This window comes from Anabrus simplex, chromosome 1 (assembly GCF_040414725.1).
Source record: "Anabrus simplex isolate iqAnaSimp1 chromosome 1, ASM4041472v1, whole genome shotgun sequence".
NCBI lineage: Eukaryota > Metazoa > Arthropoda > Insecta > Orthoptera > Tettigoniidae > Anabrus > Anabrus simplex.
In genome coordinates this window covers 996,402,738-996,427,032 of record NC_090265.1, presented here as the reverse complement: position 1 = coordinate 996,427,032, position 24,295 = coordinate 996,402,738, and the positions used below count along the sequence as shown (strand labels likewise).

At 39.2% G+C, this 24,295-nt stretch overlaps 1 protein-coding gene across 1 annotated transcript in view; it reads left to right on the top strand.

The window, feature by feature from the left end:
* Positions 1 to 24,295, top strand: part of LOC136875488 (inner centromere protein) — a 283,305-nt gene that overhangs the window by 214,210 nt on the left and 44,800 nt on the right. Inside the window, exon 11 of the mRNA XM_067149035.2 lies at positions 13,235 to 13,304. Coding sequence (XP_067005136.2) covers positions 13,235 to 13,304 — 70 coding nt within the window. The remainder of the gene's footprint in view (positions 1 to 13,234; positions 13,305 to 24,295) is intronic.

The window sequence follows — 24,295 nt, the reverse complement described above, 5'->3', positions numbered from 1 at the left end:
CACTGTAACACTCCGTTTCTTGGCCACTGGAAGGAATTATGAAGATCTGAAGTTCTCTGCAGCTATTTGTAGTCATACCCTTGGAGTAATTATTCAAGAAACATGCAGAGCATTTTAGGAGGAACTAAAGGAAGAATACTGCAGGGTATGATATAAATTATTTATTTATTTATTTATTTATTTATTTATTTATTTATTTATTTATTTATTTATTTATTTATTTATTTATTTATTTATTTATTTATTTATTTATTTAAATTGATGAGTAATACAAAATGTATAGTTATGAAAATATAAGCATCGGTAGGAAATAAATGTCGTCGTTATTCGCAACTCGTGCACGTGCACAGCTCTTCACAGATCATTTTCTGCTACCTGAAAAGAAAGAAAGTTCTAATGTTCGTATTTCTTTTATTTTTCAGTTCCTGTCAAGCGAGAAAGAGTGGTTACAAATTGCAGCAGAATTTGAAGAGAGATGGCAATTCCCGCATTGCTTGGGGGCTGTTGACGGGAAACACATAAAAATAATCCCTCCCGGTGGAAGTAGATCGTTCTTTTGGAATTACAAGGGATCAAACAGTTTGGTGTTAATGGCTATTGTGAATGCAAATTATGAATATATATTTACTGTGACATTGGAACTAATGGCCAAATTTCAGATGGGGGAATATTGGAAAACACAAGGTCCTACCAAAAATTAGCAGATGGTCATCTCCTGTTGCCGAAAGCAAGACTTCCACAAAATAGCAAAACCGAACTTCCGTTTGTGTTTGTGGGAAATGAAGCATTCGCCTTGCGCAGAGACTTTTTAAAGCCCTTCGGTCAAAAGGATCTCACTCCAGAACAAAAAATGTTTCACTACCGGCTTTCACGAGCAAGAAGGATAGTGGAAAATGTTTTCGGAATTATGGCCTCACGATTTAGAATTTTTCACACGGAAATCAATTTAAGATTAGATCGTATAGAAACTGTTGTTTTGGCTTGTTGCCGTTTGCATAACTATTTACGTCGATCTACGTCGTACTGGTCTCCACAACCTTTCAGTCGTGAAGAAATCAACGCGGTGGATACAGAGCTGGCCGATAATGTGTTCATTTCATTACAAAGAGGATTCAATAGGAATTATGGTCAAGAGGCGAAGGAAGTAAGAGATATGTTCAAGCGATTCTTTAATAATGAAGGCAGGGTAGAATGACAGGACCGAATGATCGATTAACAGTGATTTTCAATGTAGGCTTACACAACGTTATGCTATTACTTACTTGAAAACTTGACAGGTATTCTCCAGTGACACTGCTTGAGGAAGTCTGTGAGTTTCCGTAGTGCATGTCGTCCTCCGTCCGGATGTATACAAGTGACTGTGGGTGGGATGACACTCCCTGTGTCACTACTGTTGATGTTCAGTTAAGTGTCCCCATCTGACCCTCAAAAATTGCATCCTTGATGACTTTCTTGCAGAATGTAGCTTTGTTGTCGTCAAGTGCAGCTAATTCTTCTGCAGTGTGCCTGCCAAATGTCACATACTTTTCCTCCTCCTGTGACTTGAGGTGGTGTTTTTTTTTTTTTTTCCAACAATCTGCAGTACCTCATCAGCTGGGTCGGGATTTTTACTCCTCTTTGGATGCCTTGATGAAGAGGACGCAGAGGATGGAGCTGACTGTGATATATCACTTCTTCTATTTCAACCTCATCAATATTGCCGTCATTGTTCTGGAAACAATAATTTAACTTGCTTGTAAAAGAAAGGCTTTCATATGTTTTGAACTAATTAGATAATAATTATATCACAAAAATATCTCTAAATATATTTTTACCTTACCTGATTTATTATGTCATCCTCTTGTATTGGTTCCTGCATTGTACGGACACTTCACCTTGGAGTTTCTTGATCTGCCAAAAATAACAGTTCATCAAAATACCATAGCATAGGACGATAAACCTCATCAGTGCCAGATCCCGATCTCTTTAAGTCTCTCACTTTCTTTAGCTCCTTCCGAAAGCAGGTTCGAAGCGAGTTAATTTTTTTAATAACTCTATCTTTATTTGCTTCTAGATCAACCTCTTTGACTTTTTCTATTAACAAATCATAAGCAACATTCAGTTTTACACTGCGACTTTGGCTTGCGCATGCAAAACGTAGCGTGTGTCGCCGCCTTTAGCAGTAAAAGCATGGACAAAGAGGCTTATTGGAAATTCCTAATGAGGTGAACCGTGGCAGTGAAATACAGTACAGTATTTTGAATAAGGCAGCTCAGCTTGGGACGTCTTAATCTCACTCTCATCCGAATGGTCACATTACCAAGATTTTTGTTTCTTGGAAAGTGAGTTCAGTTGCCCTAACCTCACGTCCCTTCCTTTAACAGTCGTTGGTTTGTTGAGTTCGCAATTTCAGTATTTCAGTGTGATTTCAACTTTCATAAATGGAAGTGTTCAGAGAATGTGAAAATGAGACAATTCATTCAACAATTTGGGAAATGGAATTTTACTAATCATCATCATTTAAGTCTCGAATTTCCTAGGTACGGTGCAAGAGCGCTCTCCACTTAGTGTATGCAAGTACACTTCTTCAACTTGACACAATTCCACTCCTCTTTCTTGCAGATCATCTTTTATTTGGAGATCCATCCTGTCCTTGGTCTGTCACTATAGAGCGTTCCAACCTTAAATTGCAGTACAGCAGTAATGGGATAATTCCGTCTCTTTCCTTCTCCCATGTTTTGCGGGTAGAGCTGTCCTACTCTAATGCAGCGGGTTTGCCAAATATCTGTAAATCAGAATGTTATCGGTTAAAATGGGTAAATATCGTGTTATGTACAGAATTTCAAGGCGCATTCGATGCCGTAAACAAAAAAAATGTAAAAAAAATAATTTAGTGTGAAAATGGTAATACCGTATTTCACGGCATAATCGTCGCACTTTTTATACCAAAATTTTCGAAAAAAGTTGTAGGGTGCGATCATTATACGATGAATATTTAATACCAGTATTTGTATTACTCAAAAAATGTATTTATAACTAAATTGTATTTGATACAAATTTAAGATGCACGTAATACTCGCGTTTATACATCAAAATAATTAAAATAGTCTAAAACAAAATTCATAATTTTTCGCAACAATTCGGCGAACGTTTTTCCAACCTGAAAATAAAAATGAACGTATTAAGTTAATTTGTCATTAATTTGAGTATTAAAGTTAAAATATTACACTTGCAAAAAATTATCGCTTTGTTGTGAAATGCGGACTTACCGGTACGCAATTTATTCCAAATCTTCGGTGTCGCTATCGCAGGTTTCGCTATCTGATGCGCCGTCCTCGCCTCTGTTAATACCAGTATCAGATTCTTCGTCTCCCTGCCACACTGCGTCATCTTCGGAACCGTCTAGTGCATTCGAAATCCCAGTCTTTTTGAAGCTCTTGGAGACTAGTTCAGGTGGTATAAGATCCCAACTCTTCTTCACCCACGAGCATAACAAGTCCAAGGGTGGACGCCTGATATTTCCGGCAGGCGTCAATTGCTGATCGCCGCTCATCATCCACTCGTTGTAAAATCGACGTAAGTGGTCTTTAAAGGGTTTATTAACACATGCGTCTAGTGGCTGCAAAGCAGATGTTAGGCCACCAGGAATGACTATCTGTCGTGTCTTATTTGTAGTGAGAATTTGCTTCACTTCGTCCACGAGGTGACCTCGGAAACTATCTAAAACAAGCAGAGCTGGTTGTTTTAGTAGTGCACCAGGTCTTCTATTCCACACACTTTTAACCCAGTCCAGCATGAGTTCTACGTCCATTCAACCCTTTGGTTGCACTCGTACATGAATTCCACGGGGAAACTGTATATTCTTAGGCATCGTTTTCCTCTTGAAAATGATGTAAGGCGGCAACTTTCTCCCGTCAGCTGTAATGGCTAGCATTGCCGTGCATCGCAACTTCTCACTACCGCTGGTTTTCATTAATACACTCCGTGATCCTTTTAGCGCAATAGTGCTGTTGCGAGGCATATCAAAAAAGATTGGAGTCTGATCGGCATTACCGATTTGAGAAAGCAAGTACGAAGTTTCCTTGCGCTAACGTATGACAAATCGGTGAAAATTTACAATCTTGTCCGTGTAATCAGCAGGCAACTTTTGGCTTAGTGTTGTTCTCCTTCGCACTGACAGATTGTGTCGTCGCATGAACCCCTTAATCCACCCACGAGTCGCCTTAAACTGAGTTACCGGTATGTTGTGTTTGCGCGCTACCTCCTGTCCCTTAATTTGTAACATTTCATATGATACACTGCAGCCATTGTTACGTATTTCACTGACGTACCTAAACACTTCTTCGTCAATTATAGGAAACTTCCCTGTTTTAGGACCTCTAAACGCGCGTCTAGAAGGGTTTGTGCTTTTTAGCTTGTTTTTTACTTTCCGCCAGTCACGCACCAACTTTTCACTCACAGAAAATTTTCTTTCTGCAGCTCTGTTCCCGTGCTGTTCAGCGAAGGCAATTACGCTTAGCTTGAAGCCCGCAGAATAGTTTCTATATTTACCCATAATCGCTTATAAATGCTTCACACGTTAATGTTTTGCGATATAAATGACTTTCCGTAATTGTTCACTATTAAAACAAATTATTTCTGCAAACACCCAAAACACAAATTAAAAACAAATTCTCACGCACACATGTCTACAGTAATCACGTAAATCTGAAACAAATAAATGCATCTGTGATCTGTCCATTCCAGAGCAGCCAATACTGTTAGGCAGCAAGGAAGCATGCAACAATTTATCAGTTTAGCTCGTTGGTTGTGACACACTACTGCGCTTGTGCAAAGCTCGCAAACCGGAGCTCTAGCTAGCGCGGTGTAGATCTACTGTATAGTTGACTGTATTCCGAGACGTCAGTAACAAACATTCATTTTTTTCAATTTCTTTTAAACATACGGTAATTAGGTTAATATTTCTTCCCAGTTATTGATGATTTTACATTACGTTACTGACGAGTTTATAAAATAAAACTTTAATAGCATTGGATAATAATTATCTTGACTGCTTGGATAAAAGTTTTCATCCCATGCCCGGACACTTATGACGTAGTAGTAAGATAAGAGTCTAGCGATGACAACTGAGACATCGTAAATAATTCGGCTGAATAATTCCGTGGAAATCTGCGTTATCGTCTTGGATTTCACTTTGTGCGCAATAACACAGGAGCCGGCCCCATGGTGTAGGGGTAGCGTGCTTGCCTCTTACACGGAGGCCTCGGATTCAATTCACGGCCGGGTCAGGGAATTTTACCTATATCTGAGGGCTAGTTCGAGGTCCATTCAACCTACCTAGCCGGTATTTTCTGGCGACGTTGCCGATAAGCGATAACTTACAGCCTTACGTATTTCAAATGGGAACTCATAATATGTAGGTGGTGTATAAATAGTACACTGTCTCGCGACCACGTTGTCAAACTGCCGATAGTCTACCGGTAAGCCATGCGTCGTACATATACCGGTATTATTTATTTATACATTGTGCAACATGTCGCAAACGTGACTGTGTTGCCAAATTGCCCATAAACCATACACGTATTTAAATTGCGCATTCATGTGCAACTTACGTTGCAGTTCCATTTACCTTTTAACCAGATTAGTGAACAAAATTTGGACGTGCGACGATTATGTAATTAAAGGTTTAAAGTCCGATTTTTGTATTGAAAATAAAGGATGCGACGATTACGCGGTGGCGACGATTATGCCGTGAAATACGGTATAATGGAAAGTTTCGCCAAATGCAAAATCTTCATTGCATAGAACTTATCATGTCATAACTCCTATTTTATATCCATTACTTTCCTAATTTTTTCACTACTGGTAAAGAAACATTTCAGCTCGATGTAGATAAGTTTATTTTTAATTTTAAATGATAACAAAAAGCAGTATATGCGTTTATTTTCAGTCATGTTCAGGGAATTAGACGTACAGCCACGAAAAAGTCAGTCGCTGGCCAGCGTCTTTCCTATTGAATTTGCATGGGAGGTCAAAGCGAGGCAAATGGTCTTCATATATGGAAGTTATTTTCAAAACAATCCCGAAGTTCTTATCTTGCTTAGTTCTTAATTTGTGACAGTAAGAATATCTCCTTGAATTTTGGTTTCGCGCGTGACTCGGCTGGCTGGCTGGCTGCCTGGCTGGCTAAGTACCAGTAGTGATCTCCCAAACATGCGCTTTTAACATTTCCAGACAGTCACATGCAGTGCAGTGCTCATTTCATCAGTAGTATGTACAATAGTGATTAAATACATATCAGTGACGTATGTACAATTCTTGAGGGAAAGTTATTTCGTTTGTGTGGTTCGTAAGATCGTGTTCGTGCGTGGGGATCTAATTTTGAAGAAAAAGTGCAAAAGGATCATGGCGTGGTTAAAGCAAAGCAAACGGTCGTCGGATATGGAAGTTATTATTAAATCATACCTCAAGTCCTTATCTCGTTAACTCTTAATTTATGACAGGGAGAACGTCTCGTTTGTTTACGTTTCACGAGTGACTCGGCTGGCTGAGCTTTTAAATATACTGACAGCCGTGTGCAGTGGTGTTCATTTAATCAGTATTATAAGATTGATTAAATAAAGATCAGTGATATATATATATATATATATATATAAAGGCGTGTGGCCTCCGAAGAGGACGAGTGCAGGTCTTTCGAGTTGACGCCGCATAGGCGACCTGCGCGTCTATAAGAACCGGGCCCTACTTATGATGAATTATAATGCTGAAGACGGCACACACCCCAGCCCCCGAGCCATTGGAATCAACCAATGAAGGTTAAAATCCCCAACCCGGCCGGGAATCGAACCCGGGACCCTCTGGACCAAATGCCAGTACGCTAACCATTTAGCCATGGAGCCGGACAAGATCAGTGATAAATGTATAGTTCTTGAGGACAAGTGGATTGTGTTTGTTGTGTTTGTGTAGCCTGTGTAGTTGTCCGTTCGTGCTCGTGCGGGGGGTTCTTAGTTCGAAGAAAGAGTGCAGAAGGGTGTACAATGGATCATCAAATTTAAAAAAACGTTCCGTAGGTAAACTCAGGGGAAAAGAACGCAATATTTTAATGAGTGTCCTGGATTATTTTTTAAAGTCTATGAATATGAGCAGCGCAGTCAGTGAAACTGCTTAAGCTACAGGTTGTTCCGAAAGAACAATCTGTGCTATAAGGAAGGAGCACACACATGGTCCTTTGCGAACTCCCGGGGGAAAAAAAAAAAAGAAAAACCCAGAAGGACGGCAGAAAAAGGAAAATCAAATATGATGAAATTGTGGGAAGTGGAGTGTGTGGAATGGTTCACTCTCTTTTATTTGCTCACATACCACCGACATTGAATGTGATTTTGAGTCGGGCAAATGGAGAAGATTCTTTGCCACGATTTTCCAAAATTACGTTGAATCGCTTCTTACATGGTATAGGCTTCCGTTATTTAAGACGGGGTAGGGTCTAATAAAGCAGCTTTCATTGAAACCGATGAAATTATTAATTGGAGGCACAGGTATCTAAGGGAGATGAAACGTTTGAGGGCACAAAATAAAGCTATAATTTACACAGATGAATCGTGGGAAAATATTGGACAGACAGTGACAAGAGAATGGAAGGATACGGCAGTGAAAAGTGCACGGCAGGCCGCTTTTGAAGGGGTGAGTTCGGGACTTAGGCCACCGAAAAGCCGAGGACCGTGATTTGCCTTAGTCCACGCGGGTAATGAACATGGTTTTGTTCCAAATGCTGAACTAACATTTTTATGCCATAAAAACATAAGACAATTGGGCAAATTACGTGAAAGAAGTAAAGAAAAATGAGGAGAGATTTGTGGAAAGCAGACGAATTATAGGATGATGTTGATGATGAAAAGTTTTTAATACGACTTTCTTCATGTTCCGGATCATCCTCAAGTTCATCTCCCGAACCCGGTTCATCCAAAGCGGGAAGATCAGGCCTTGCAGAAATGATAGAAGGTGTACGTCCAATGTCTGAGAGCAACGCCAATGATTACGGTGTGTTGTATTTATTTTACCATCGTACAAATATTAATTCATGAATGAATGAACTTAAAATTACCAAACCAAAAATGTGGAACTGTGACATCCTGTTTGAGTCACACTCGAGCATGATCTTCACGAGTCGATTTCGCAACAGCGCGCTCCATCTACGCTGTACTGCAATTTAAGGTTGGAACGCTCTATAGGTGGCTTTCCCTCCAGATCTTTGTCACACCTCTTTCATGCTACCATCTTCACATCCATCCTCTTCAAGTGACCAAACTATCTCAAATGTTCAAAAATAGGTTCATAGAAGGAAACCTTAATTTAATTTCATCGATTGCAAATGTTAAAAACGTTTAAGCTGTTTAGGCTTTTTCAATCGTGAATTACCAGCGTTTCGCCCCAGTGTAGTAGTGTGCTCATCGGTTGGATTGCTCCACCGTTCGAAGACCCTGGCGCTTGTGCGCCGTTGAGACACCACTGCAAGCCTCTTATGTAGGACAATGCCATGACAATGTACTAGGGGAATAAACTCGCCAAAACACCCTGCCCTAACACACACAAAATACTTCCCTCGTGGACCGGTCGGAACATGCTAGAGACTGCCAGGAACTGAATTTGTGCCTCTTAAACTTATGAAAGGAAGTAGAAAAGGCATATACCCACAATAAAAGAATGGGATCACAAGAATAGAGTTTATTAACATAACATGAAATTCAAATGAATATGCAAACAGCAAAAGAAGTAGGGTATACAGAGAAAAAGGCACTCATGTTTACAGACGTAAAGAGTATTGTACACGCAGTCATGTTTTTTTCCAACCACATAATTCTGCTTTGTAAACAGCAACAAGGGTGCAACATAGGCGTTATCGCGTATCCGAGTTATTCACAGCGACAGTTGAAACATGACCAGGGACCAATCAGCACAAAACAACAAACACAACTACCACACTTACAGTAACAGTCCCCAACGTAAGTCATATTTAAAATGTTGAAACGATGTAGGCCCAGAGGCGGCGAACCGTCAAAATCTAAAGCTAATGTACTAATCAAATAACAAGACCATGTTTTAGAGAACCAACTTTAATTAATAGAAAGAAATTAAAATGTTAGTTAATGTATTAACTCCAACAAGAAGTAAAGAAATTTAACTCAAATTAAAATAAAACGTAGAACAAGAAAATCTTTGTTAAGATGAAAATAACACAAATCATTTTACACACGGGTACCCCTTCAACTAACAATCAATCATAATTAAATTCAATTTCCTATCTTCACTTGGTATACAACCAATTAATCATCATCATCATTTTACAGTTCCAGTTTCCCAGGTCAGGGAAAGAAATGTTTTAAAAATAATAAATCGATGATTTTCGGAAAACTTTACTGCTGTTTTTGAGCGGAAAACAGTTTCTTTACGAACTATCTTTAGTTATAGGAATTGAAAGGTAGCCACGATGTATCACTTAAATGAGTTCCACAAATCAAGGAACGTCAGAATAGCAAAATCAGAATAAGTACTTAAGTTAAAGAACTAATTTAATACTCGTAAGAAACACACATTAAATATCCAAATCATAAGCGCAAGACCACGGACCTTCCTTCAGCATGAAGCAAGCCATCACATTACCAAGTCAACCTACACAACAAAATCAAACAACGAACATCAAGAATTAATGCAGCAGAGAGAGCGCACGTCATATGTCATAATAATAAGGGTACACGCCCACTAACAGTTTAGAAATGTAACCATAGCAACAAAGTCACATGACCAGAAAGAAAAATGGCTGCCATAAACAACTTAGTCAAGAGAAACAGTTATCAACTCCCTAAACTTACGATTCAGTTCGATGGTATTTTAGTAGATAAAATAATAAATTAAGAAACTAGTGAATTAATCCACCATTACATGACATAGGAAACCCTTTCGCAAATGCTAAGTACATGATTTACTCTTGTCCTAATGACTTTGATCAATGTGCGAGTTTTAATACATCATTTCGAACGTTGAACAATTTTGAAAAGGTCAGCAGACCTAAATATTTGTCAAGTAATTACATCAAAACCCCAAACCTTACAAAATTGTGTTGACCTAGAAGACAATTATACTACTGTTTAAAAATCATTTTCTTAAGATTGGAGGAAATTTTGTAACCGGAATTATTGTTCAAGTCGGCTAGCTGAGCATAAGACTGACACAAAGTGTGTCCGGTTCCTATCTGACGCATTACAGAGAGGAGAGTTTTGCATGAAAACAGTTTAATGGAATCCTTTTTTTAAATTGCTGAAGAATTTATTCACAAGATAAATGTTAAATTTCACATCACCTTGGTACAGAATATTTTGTGAGGGCCTTCCTTGGTCTGGGCTGGTAATATACACTGCGGTCCTGCTATTACTCGTTCACCCCTGCATCGTCTTCCAATGGAGGTCTGGAAGTTCTCGAAATTCTAGAAGGTCTGGGAGCTCTTGTAGACATGGAAAGAGAACACGGCAATGCACTTGTGCCCGAAATGTACTCATTTAGGCAAATGGCTTCTACACAGACAAAATTATTGGAAGTAATAGTTTCAAAATAAATCACTATTTACAACAGAATGTCACTGAAATCTGATCGCACTTGAAAAATTTAAGATTGAATGTTACTGAAGTTGAACACACAACTGAATTTCACAGTTGAAAATATTAGACTGAGTCGAATGTAAAATGGAACTGAACTCGTAATGCAAAACAGCCACTTAGGAAGAAACAAAAAGTATGTCACTTATTACTGTCGAATGTTTCAAAATTGACTGAAGAACGTGAAAAATAAATACTCCGTTATTATAATTTAGGCTTTCACGGCCCGTGTAACTATTCATGAGGTATATTTTTGGGCTTATGCCATGTAATTAATTATAAAACACACTCAATGCGTTTCGAAAGGAACCTTGCCTTTCTTCATCGGGAGACAACAGAGAAATGAAACGACGCATAACAGGTTGCTAGGAGAAAGCAACAAGAAACTTAAAATGGAGCCCTAAGATGTAAACGGGACGCCATTTTAGCCCTAGCTAGAGACAACGAATGGCAACAGTAAAGCATTACTCTCTAATGGTTCTGATAATAGGTAGCCATGATTCACTGAGCCTGTATCGCGGTTGAAATTATCTGGGTGTTTACGCATTTCAACCGCCTCCCTGATAATTCTTGGGCGATATTGCTTTATACGGGCAAGAACATCCACTTCTTGGAACAAGACATCATGACCGGGTGTTAAGGCATGATCAGCAACAGCTGATTTATCAGGTTGGTTAATTCTGATACATCTGGTATGTTCTTTGATGCGAGTACATACCGTTCTCGAAGTCTACCCAATATAAACCTTGCCACAGGTACAGGGAACTCCGTAGGTACCAGGTTGTTGCAATTTAGGCAAAGTATCCTTAGTTGGTCGCAGGAGTTGCCTAATCTTAATTTATGTTCCAAAAACAGTTCGTACATGGTACCTACGTAAGATTTTAGCAATACGATCCGTCGTGTTATGTATGTAAAGTAGGTAAGCAGTGCCTTTTACATCTTTTTCCTTAATAGACGTCCGATTCTGTGTCGATTTCAGAACTGTTGAGATCAAAGCTCTGCTGTAACTGTTGCTCTCAAAGGTGGTTTTCAAGGTGTTAATTTCCTCTTGTAGAGCTGACACTTCACAAATCCTCCTGGCCCTGGTAGTCAGAGTTGTAAGGATACCATGTTTCTGGGCAGGGTGATGGTGAGAATCTGCGTGGAAATATCTATTGCTGTGTGTAGGCTTATGATAAACGCTGTGTCCTAAAGATCCATCCTCTTTCTTGGTGACGAGAACATCTAAAAATGGTATTTTGCCATCAGATTCCATTTCCATGGTGAAACAAATGGAAGGGTGCTGGCAATTAAGGTGATCCAGAAAGTGACCAAGATTGTCTTCACCTTCCGTCCATACGACGAACGTATCATCCATATATCGCCACCTCGGTTTGCAAGGTGCCAACGACAAAGCTTTCTCTTCGGAGTTTTCCATGAAGAAACTAGCCACAACAGGAGAGAAAGGACTTCCCATGGCCACACCATCTGTCTGTTCATAATATTTCCCATTGCATAGAAAGTAGGAGGAGGTCATGCAGTAGTAGAAAAGCCTTGTGATCTCTTCAGTGAAAATATCATTAATGAGAGACATAACACCATCAACAGGTACTTTCGTAAACAGAGACACCACGTCGAGACTCACGAAGATATCGCCTGGCTGAAGTGATATAGTTTTTAACTTCTCAATGAAATGTGTGGAATCCTTAATATAGGAAGGGGTATTACCCAGGTGTGGTTGAAGTAGACTACATACAGGATTAACAGTCCTGATCCCCCAACTTGCTACTCAAATGCGACTCTCAAATTGGTCAAGCAATCTTCTATTCCAGAAGATACAGCTAACAGTCTCCTTCCAGGGGATGCTATTCCTCCGAGATTGCATGGGCTTCCCAAAATACATAAGGAAGGTGTTCCTCTTAGTCCTATTGTTAGTAAAATTGGTTCTCCGACATATGCCCTTTCTAAATATTTAGGTAGTCTACTTTAAAACTTGGCGTATCTTTGAAATTTACTATTGGACTAATGGCACATAAGTTGTGTATTTTGGGGAGGGCTCTTTGTGTGGGGAGTTTTGGATTTTTTATATTGAGTATTATCTTGTTTTGTGATATCTCTTTTCTTGATTGCTTGCTTTATATTGTTTTGAAATTTATTTGTTGGGTTGCGTTGCAACTCTTGAATTCCGTTGTTGTTGTTGTTGTTGATGATGAATTCTATTGTTGGGTTTTGGTTGTTTTTTTTACTTATGTTTTGACATAAATATGTCTTTGTGCTAGGGACGGGTCATCCGAAAATGTGTGTGTAACAATATATTGTCATAGAGAAAAGTAGCATGTTGTGATCTGTTCTAGATCATAAATATTTGGCCTATATTGTTTTTCAGTACATTGGAAGCACATGATGAAAAGATGAAAATCTATTAACAATTTTCATTATGCTTTTACCCAAAAGTTTCTGTACAAAATTAATTCCAATAAGTACTTGTTGTACCTAATATACTGTTTGATTGGACTAGAACAGTCTTACTTTAGTGTACGCATTTTGTGTAAAGAAAATATATATGTATATTGTATTATGTGCTGTAAATACTTTGATATCTAATACAGTGGTAAATATGTTTGTTTCAGTGAGAAAATTGTGCAGCAGGCTAAAACTTGTGCGAAACCAAAAGAAGTGCCAGCAAACGTGAAGAAACAGGTACAAACCAGTGATTTGAGTAGTATGTAATGGCTGTCTTAAGTGGACACAGAAGCTGTGACGCCACTGAAACACAATTGAGGTGTGTCTGTTCAAAATGTGCTATTTCCACCATAAAGTTGTGAGATAACTCAAATGTATAATAAAAGGTACATGGAGCATACCCATGATCCAGTATAGTAGAATTTTAAAGGAATTAGATTGCATCTGTTGGTCTAGATTGCTCATGGCATTTAACACTATAAAACTACTGCAATGTGTATGGAAGAAATATTGAAGTTTTTGAAGTGGAAATAGTATGTTTTGAATAGGCACTCCTTAATTATAAATCTCCCTTCATAGAATATAATTTTAGAAATGTTTGGCTCCATTGTAATAAATACCGTATTATCGCGAATAATCCCCGCACCCTAACTTTAGGTAGGCTTATTTTGAAGAAAAGAAATGCCAACTTTGACACAAAAAAATGCATCCCAATTTCGTGCCTCAATTTTTTTTTTAAATGTGCAGGTATTATTCGTGTAAATGGGTATTTACGCAAATAATCCCCGCCACCGTATTTACGCGATTAATACCTGCCACCGTATTTACGCGAATAATCCCGCACCCTAAATTTAGGAAGGCTGATTTTGACCCAAAAAATGCCAACATTGACGCAAATAAAACCCGCACCCCAATATCGTGCCCCAAATTTTTAAAAAAATGTGCGGGTATTATTCGCGTAAATATGGTACATTGCATTATAAGCACAACAATAATCGGGCGTAATTAAGTTGAATGTTGCTTAAATCAGTTACTGTATATTACTCCATATGAGACTGCAAATACTTATTTTGAAGATAGGGAGATAGAGGACACAGTGATAGATCTTGAAGGAAGGGCAGGGCAAGCAGCAGAAATGAAAGTCAGGGACAGGGTCCTTGTCCATATACTTCATTTCGCCAAGGGCAAATGAATGCCCTTCCTCCCAAGAACTTCTTTTGCTTTGGACATGGTCATCCTCAGTGTTCCTGAAAAGCAACTTACGTATTTTTGCTGGCACAAATTATATATATCTTTAGCATAGTAATGTGGTATCTTCTCTGTCTTAAAATTGTGATTAATTTTACTGACTAATTTAAACAGTCAAAATAACCTATATGGTATCTTGTGTAATTCAGAAACTTACAGTAAGAACACAAGACTGGTAACTATAGTGTTTTGCCTTGAATGAGGAAACTATGATCATTCTCTCTTCTTGTTGGTACTTCTGATACTTTTCTAACTTAGTCTGTGAATGGAATCCACTTTCTGCAATTTAGATATTGTTTTTTCCTCAAGCGTGCAGATCAGATAATGGTTGATATAATTATACCAGAAAACCAACACCTTTACACTGGTTACCTTTATTCCAATATAAATTAACAAGGATGCAAAGGAAGGAGGATACATAAGTATCATACATATGGTCACAAATGAATCAACATAAAATGACCAACTACTATGAGCTGTGGGAGCATCAGAAAAGAGAGACATGGGAAGATCTTAAAATACAGTATGAGCCTCAGTCATATTGCCAGTTATTCCCTGTGCCATGTCTGGGCGAGTGAGCGATGGAGAAATTTTTAAGATTCACAAGGCTGAATTGCAGAAAGTAAGCCAGAATATCATCGCACGCTAAGTGCTGGTCTGCAGGCTGAGGGAATAGTAAGTCATTACTTAACTGTAAGGGGGTAAGTAGTAGATGAGTTTTCTGCAGATGACAGCGACCACGCTCTTCATTTACCAACATGCTACATGCAGGAAGAACTGCAACCTTTATAATAGGACTGGAGATTTTCTTCTCCTTTTGCCAGGCTGAGTGGCTGGCGGTTAACCCGGGAACGCTGGGGTTTTCAGTTTTTGATTTTTTAATATTTTCATTAAACATTCCCAGCCTTCACATATTAGAGAACATTTCAAAGTCATTTTTCTAAAAATTGGATGGATGGTTTCTAAATAAGGGCCTGGTACCGTACGGTACCGCATGGCGTTTGACATAGCTTATGGTTGAAACATAAAAATTGTTACCTCGTTAGAATACCATGAAATTTAATGCTTAATATTGCTACAGAATATCACTTACAAATTGCTTAGTAATAAAGAAAAGAACAAACTGTGTTTATATGTTCATTTGTGACATCCCTTTGGGAACTGCAAAAAATAACATTAGCTCAGACGTGACATATCTTTAGGAAATAGGATTAATATCACTATAGACTTCAGTTTTATTCTTTAATCACCTGTTTCCACTTTACACTGGTTTTCACTGGCAAAAGGTAGGCTTCACAAATGCCCACACTACACTTGACACATTCTGTGCTCAGGATTCGTATCCAGTGGCCACTGAGCGGCGTTGGGTTGTTTTTTTCTGGCTTTACGTCGCACCGACACAGATAGGTCTTGTGGCAACGATTGAACAGGAAAGGGCTAGGATAGGGAAGGAAGCAGCCGTGGCCTTAATTAAGGTAGAGCCCTAGCATTTGCCTAGTGTGAAAATGGGAAACCACGGAAAACGATCTTTGGGGCTGTCGACAGTGGGGTTCGAACCCACTATCTCCCGAATACTGTATACTGGCCACACTTAAGCGACTGCAGCTATCGAGCTTGGTTCGGTGGTTTGTTGGAGCGATATTGTGATGTAGTTCATTGAATCTCAAGGTGTCACATGCTCTAAAAAGAAAAGAAGTGTGGAGAATTGTAATTTTTTCTCTTCAAAATACCGCCAAAATATATGTATCTTAATGAATATTTTGCACCTACCCTTTTCTGATGGTGGCAGTTGCACATAGACACTTAGAAGTAAAATGGCGACGAATATTTCCATTTCTTCGGGGTTACTTTAGGATCATTATTCTTTTTTAAACACGTACTTGCTGACTCAGAGCACAAGAAATTCACAATTTCATCATCAAGAAACGACTCAAATATTTTGGTCGGCATCGTATTTCGAAAAGTGGAAATTTTCGCACTAGGGAAGTGGACTGTTGTGGGAACTAGGTCATCCGCCATCCAGGTAGCTGGTGGACAAGGTGATGATTTTGCTCTCTTTGCGGTCCGTGAATCATTATCGGACATAGATTCTGTGCGGAATTTGTTGCTTGAGCACTATTTTAGCTGATACTCGGAGTTGACTTCCCATACGGCTATCTGCGAGACCCCCTGTACCTTCCTCAGTCAGTTCTTCATCACATTAGATTCCAGTGGTTCAGTGTATATGGTTTCAGCATGACTATCCTCTTCTTCAATAACATGTACTGAGGAACCTCCTCAAGCGTCAAACCACTCAAATGATGTTCACACATCATTAGATGCAATACATCGCGCTCTCCACGCGAGTTATGATGTGGATATTTTTTGTAAAATCTACAATTATACAATTGAATAACACATATATATATAATTATTTGCAACTAGAGTATGAATTGTTTGTTTAGAATCGACCCTAGAATTAAGGGGAAGAAAAAGAACACGAGGTACGGTAAGCGCTGTGCGGTACCTTAATGTACCAACAGAATAATTAGTGTCATAACAGGGAACACAAGTGCTGACCAATTACTTGCTATTTCAAGTCATGGGCTGATATTTCAAGATAATAAACCACACGACGCAGAATTGTATTGTCAAAATTTATAAACAGAATAAAGCAACTTACCTTAGACGGGTAGTCATTTTTATTCCTCTCGACACGATCTCAAATTCCAAGCAGTTGTTGATGCAGACAAACACTCGCATAAAACCCTCTGTTGATTTCAGCCATTATAGGGAGTATCTGCTTGACAATGTAAAGTGGAGTTGCCAGATTTATGGCGTGAATAAAGATCAGTATGAGAAAATCGGAGGAAAGGCGCACTAGTATGATATGGTACCGTACGGTGTTGCCGGGTGAAGGCACTAGCCTTCTGACCCCAGCTTGGCAGGTTCGATCCTGGCTCAGCCTGGTGGTATTTAAAGGTGCTCAAATACTTCAGCCTCATGTCTGTAGATTTACTGACTTATAAAAGAACTCCTGTGGGACTAAATTCTGGCACCTCAGCATCTCTGAAAACCTAGAACGTAGTTAGTGGGATGTAAAGCAATAACATTATCTTCTCCTTTTTCACACAACTGCTGTCGTAATAGATGAGCTCTTTCCTGTTCATTGCATGTTATTTCAGGTGTACTCCCTAGACCACAAAAATCTTGTTTTATGGTGTGATAACATTTGTTGAAAACAATTAAAAGAGGTGAAGTTCATTTGCTATGGTGTTTATTAGATATAAGTTCTGGAATACAACTACTGGTTATCTAGAGTAGGAGAAAATCTCAATGAACATGAATGGTACATACAGTGAAACCTCGTTAGTGCATTCCTCATTAACAGGTTTTCCCACTTAGCACGTCGTAAATTCGAAGTCCTGATTCTCATCATATTAAATCTATATAAAAATACCTTGCTTATCGTGTCACACATTTTTGCCATTACCGCTTAGTACAATCACATTTTTCCTAGCCCTGAAAGTGATATTTGTCATCCCTGGTAAAACAAATGTGATTTCCAACTGGGGTAAGATCCGTCGCCACAGTTACGTGATTATGGAAAAAGGCCTTAAATTCCTGAACGTCACAGGCTGAGTTGCATGTTTGTTGGCTGAGGTTTTATACGCAAGACTGTCTTTGTTCATTTTCTGCGATCTGGTTTTGCCCACCATTCTTCCACAAATTATAGTGATCGCCATTCCCTTTCTCCCCATTCGTGTTCACTATGGTTGCTGCTACGAGCATGTTCATAATTATCTGATCCGCTGGCGAGATGTCATTTATTTATTTATTTTGCACTATTTGCATTGTTGTGTCCATTGTCCTCCTGGTCGGTGTTGTTCATATCCTCCATCTGGTGGTGTACCACTTTATCCTCTGGCCTGGTTTGTTGCACTGTCTCCTTGTCCCCTTCATTGTACCTTGTAACTGCAGTTGTAACTCTTCCATGGTTGATTTGGGTGTTGGTTTCACTTTCTTCCTGTCCCTTTCTTGGTTACTTTTAGTTCAGTTGGTTCGTTTTGGTGTGGAGGTCCGACAACTTTCCTGATTCGCTTTTCTACCCTGGAGTCCATTTGATGTGTCAAGTATTCCCTCAAATTGTCGAACCTCTCTCAAGGTCTTCGATTAGGATAATGCAGCAGTGTTCTTGTGCCTGGGCGGCATGCTTACCACATGAGCTTGCGGTTTCTCCTTTTGTTAGGGTTGAACAGTCCTTGTGTACGTATTACTTGCAGTGATCGCATTCCACCATAATCTCATCCGTAGCAATCACTTTTGTACAGGTAAAGCATTCTTCACCTATTTGGTGGTTGTTGGTTGGCATGATGTAACTGCTGGGTTTCGGATGTTAGCAGTAATTTCCTTGCGATTGTCTATTAATGTGCATCACTTCTCATGTATCATGCCAATGCAAACAACAATAAAATGTCTTTAGCCTTTATTACAAGCGAATGTCCTTTCTCGAGAGTGTATTGTCATGTGTTGTGAGTTCTGAGTTTTCAAACTCTTGTTACATTCCGTGCAAGCGTACAAAGGAATAGATAAAAATACTACTCAGATGACACGGCAACCAAGACCAACACCTCCACAAAGGATTAATACCACTGTCTTAATGAAGTGCAAGCAGAAACGCCGCAGAGAAAGGAATATGTGAAAGGTACCAAACAAGGAGAAATGAAACTAAAACCTGCAGAAAACAGTGTATGGCTTAATGTTCCAAAACTAAGTCAAGACACTACTACAGATGACGTAGCTGCATATGTAAAGGAAAATGAAGTGGAAGGAAGGATGCACTGCGATATTGTGAATGAAAGAATTGAAAGTCGGGCCTTCAAAGTAGGCATACCCATTGAGAAATGTGAATTAGTTTACAACTGCAATTTTTGGCCATCTGACATCTATTGTCATCCCTTTTGACAGCCATGGAAATGCAAATACCCATACTAGCAGGACAACAAAGATACTAACATGGAATGTGGAAGGTTTACAAAGTCTACTGAACCTTCTATCACGAGGAATCCTAAACAACTATGATTTTTACATTCTAATGGAAACTATGGTTAGAGAGAAATCGATACTTGGCGTCCCGAATTTCTACAATTTTCATGCATACGCAAGCAATACACGAACGGAAGAAGGTTGTCCGGTGGCTTTGCCTGTATAATCAAACCACACCTGGTCCCAGTAAAGCTACTATGGAGGGAGGAGGATATATTAGTTGCAGAAACAAAACTGTGTGTGATAGTGGCGGCTTATTTTAATCCTGAACAAAACTCTGCGGACATAATATACTGCCTGGGAGCAACTTTGAATACTTTTCAGGGAACAAGAAAGTGTGTTCTAACCGGTGATCTAAACTGTAGAATGGATATAGAAAATTCAAAGAGTAACGAAGTAATCAGTTACCTAAGAATGGAAGGTTATGAAGTCCGTAATCGGAGTCAAGACTGGATATGTCGCAACGGGACTAGTGCTATAGACCTCATATGCACCAGAGGAATGCCTGGAAAAAGTAGTGCTAATGCAATACTCTCAGAAGGAGCTGCTATCTGCAAACATATGCCAGTCAGCTTAGAAGTAGATCCCGAAGCTAAAGACAATATTCTGGCAACAGCAACTAACAATGCAAACAAGAAAATAAACAAAAAGTGAAAAAAAAATGATGGAAGGTACACAAAAGGTGGTGGAACACATCAGGAAGGAGATATTGACGGCGCTGTAACATGGATCCAATACTGCATCAATAGAGCAGCAACCCCATATGTACAAGGAAGAAATGCAAAACCATGGTTTGATGAATCATGCTATATTCAGAGAAGGAGACCATGAAAAAACTTCACAACATGAGAGAAAAGAAAGTCCAAAAAAACCTTGGAAGAATACCGGCAGCAGAAGAAAAGTTATAAGGATATGCTCAGAAAGAAGAAAAGGGAATACATAAGAGGCATAAAGATAGGTCATTACGGAAGCTGAGTCAGACCCATATAGGGCCCTATGACCAGAAACTCAAAACTTCCAACTCAACATATCAGTGGAAATCTGGGAAGAACATATCAAGAAAGTAACCTGTGCAAAAGAATCACGACCTAAAATCAGACCCACAGAAGACTTGGATACAACAGAATCCATCATAGAGAGATAAAGGCTATGCAGAAAATAAGGAATAATAGCTCTCCCGGCCCGATTGGAATTAGGACTGAACATCTAAAGCAAACTACAGATGAACTGTTACCAGTATGGATGGTGCTATTAAACAGATGTTTGGAACTCGGATGAATACCAAGAGAATGGAAGAAATCAACAATTAAGCTACTATATAATAGAAAGGGGAGTACTGATGATCCAAACTCGTATTGGGGAATTGCATTGGAGTCTGTTACCGTGGAGCTATCAACAGGGATACTGACTTCCCAGTGTTGCCAGAAGAGCAATGTGGCTTCCGCAAGCAAAGGTCAACACTCATGGCTACGACATGTAAGAATGACGCTGGAGAAACCTAACGGCAAACTTTATGTAGTCTTTGTTGATTACTCAAAGGCTTTTGACTTAGTCAACAGAACTATACTTATGAACAAGTGAGTAACACTAACAGGCAGAACAAGAACAACGACCGTCATATCTATTATATTAGCAGAAAACTATATACAAGTCTCTGATGGAGTTGGGAATTCAAGTTGGATAATGCAAATGAATGGGGTACTTCAAGGTGATCATCTGAGCCCCACCCTATTTAATATGCTCACATACGATGTTGGTGACAGAATCCGAGAAACAACAGAGGCTAAATTATACATGTATGCTGATTATATGGCAAAAGCTTCAGAGCAGATAAATGACTTGTAACAGGCAGCAGACATATTAAGTGACTGGGCCCTGAGAAACAAAGTTTTAATCAGTGAGGACGAGGCGGTAATGATAATTTTTCGAAACGGTGGAAGGCCAGCAGTTTCCGACCAAATGACCTGCAACGGCAAGGAACTGAAAATAGTCAGCAATTTCAGATACCTAGACAGATTATGTGAGATGACCAGTTTGGTTTTAGAAAGGGAAGAGAAACCAGAGATGCAATTGTATGCCTAAGGATGATTGCAGAAAGGATTTTAGAAGTGACTAGGGAAATGTGTGGTATGTTTCATTGATTGGGAAAAAGCGTTTGACCGAGTGAACTGGTGCATTCTGATGAGGATTCTGAAAGTTAGTGGTGTAGACTTGGAAGACAGAAGACTGATTAAAGAGTTGTAAAGAATCAGAAGGTGATGCTTAAAGTAGATGAATATGAAACAGAAGAAGTGGGTATCGGAAGAGGAGTGAGAGAGGGATGTTGCATGTCACTGGCTCTGTTCAATATATATGCCGAAAAACTGTTACAAAAGGCCCTGGAAAAAGCAAGAGGTGTAGTAGTGGTAGGAGAACCAATAAAGTCCATAAAATATGCAGATGATGTGGCGGTATTAGCGGAATCAGGAAAAGATCTGAAAGTCATGTTGGAAGTTATTGAGAGAGTGGGCAAAGAGTTTAGAATGGAGATAAACATTGGGAAGACTAAGGTGTTGAGAATAGGAAAGGAGGAGATTGCTGTTAATATAACACTAGAGGGAAAGAAATTGGAACAAGTAAAGTCATTCGGATACTTGGGAAGTTTGCTGACATGGAATGGAAGCTGTACAGAAGAAATGAGAAGCAGAATACCTATGGAAAAAGAAGTCTTCGGAAAGGTGAGAGGGCTTTTGACATCTAAGACAACCCCTACTGATTTAAGAAAGAGGTTCGCGAAGTGTTGGGTGTGGAGTGTAGTGTCGTATGGAGCTGAAACATGGACATTAAGAAAGAAAGAAACAAAGTATTTGGAAAGTTTGAAATATGGTTGTGGAGTAGAATGGAAAAAGTGAAGTGGACAAATCAAGTGAGAAATGATGAAGTGCTAAGAAAAGTAGGAGAGAAGAGACGCCTGATGAAAACGATAAGGAAGAGGAAAATATCCTGGTCGGGTCACATACTACGTAGAAATTGTCTTCAACATAGGGTGATGGAGGGAAAAATAGATGGAAGAAAAGGAAGAGGAAGGTTTGGAATGTTAACAGATGTTAAACAAGGGAGAAGCTATGAACAACTGATGCAAGATGCTCAGGACAGAGAATCATGGAGGCTGTCCAGTTGATACCTGTCTTAATACAGATTAGAAGAAGAAGAAGAAGAAGGCGGCGGCTTTATCCTACAGGTTACAGAAAGAAGCTTTAAACTGCACATCAGACCAGAAATTGCCGCCGCAATAAAAAGCTATAAATGACATTGGACATATAAATCTCATGTCACTTGAAACAGCAATGGCCCCTTTTCAAACGAAAGTACTACCCATTCTGACATATGGACTCAAGCTAATATGGGAATTTCTTAACTCCAAGCAATTGGAAGAGATAGAAAAGACAAAATCCAGATTTCTCAAAAATGCCCCCGGTGTATCGAAGACAACCAAATCCAGACTGGTATACAAGGTTGCAAGGGAAACATTCCTAATAGAGGATTTACGGATAAATCTACTACTACCAACTACGGAAAGTTACAACAAGCTGCTCCAAGATCTACAGAATAAAAAGCGGGATATACCAATGTACAACAAATGTGATGCTGGAGAGAAGATGGGCGCTACCTCTCTGTGAAATGAGGCAAGTCGTGACCAGGCTTGCAGTTCATGGTTTCCACCACAAGATTTGCTCCCGAAAAGTGTTTCATAACCCAGATGAAAATTGTGTGTGTGAACAGTATATGTGGAACTTACCGCATAACCACGTGCCCAAACCGAAGCAGGTCAATAGTGGAATATAGGAAGGAGGGACATGACTGCTCAGTACTAGGAAATGTGCTGTATTACTGTATAGGTCAAATTCTCAAAGGAATATGACATGTATCATTATGGCCATTCGGACGCAATAAATTATTTATAAGTTGCACGTTCGGGGAGCAAGCCGTTAACCTCAGGAATGTTCGGTTTTGCATGCCGGTTAGCAGCAAGATTGCTGAATAACACAGTCTATTTGAGTGTATGTTTTGCATTCCATTCAGAAGTTAGACATTTTTTCTGTGTTGAGTGGTACAGTTAAGTATAGCAAATACAGTATTTGTCGCGTGATAGGGCAGCCTATATCTGAATTAGGAGCATAGAAACATACGGTACCCTATCACATCACGAATTTTCGCTATTACTGCTTACTATGAGTATGATCACATATTTCCTAGCTCTAAAATGTTGTTTGTGATCCCTTATGAAAAAAACCTGATTTACAAGTCAGGTAAGAGCCGTTGCCACAGTTGCGTGATTATGGAAAAAGTGAGCCTATTTGTGCTTGTATTTCACATTCCATTTTGAGGTTAGATATTTATTTTGTTTTGAGTGGTACCTCATGATACGGTAACCTATGTCTGGATTAGAAACATAATCGTGTGAAATTGACTAGCGTGGTGCATAGTTGTCTTGTGATAGCCTAGTTATGGATACGGAAAAAGTCATGAAATTCCTTGCTAATGAAGACAAAATTAAAATCTGTCAGAAAGTGGACTAGCATCCACATCTTTAAGCACGCAGAGGTCGCGAATGTTGAATTCGTACCTTCAAGTTTCAATTCCATCATTTGACTTGGTCGAAGTGTTTCAAAACGGCGGTCAAAGTCATTCCTCCAGATTCCTTCCGGTCGCATATGGTCGAGTGTAACCTCCAATTCATTGTCTTAAGAGTGTGACCAGAAAATAATGTTTAATAACCTACTGCTCCGAAATAAAAGGCTTCTAGTAATATTTGTTTTGGAAAGAGTATAATCTGCAATAATACTTCAATATTTTTATTGGCCCTGTGCATATGTTTTTATATTTGTTTCAGTGTTTTTCACACCTTTCAGTGCACTAAGTCACAACAGAAAAGGTTTTCATATTTGTTCTCTCGTGTGTTTCACACCTTTTAA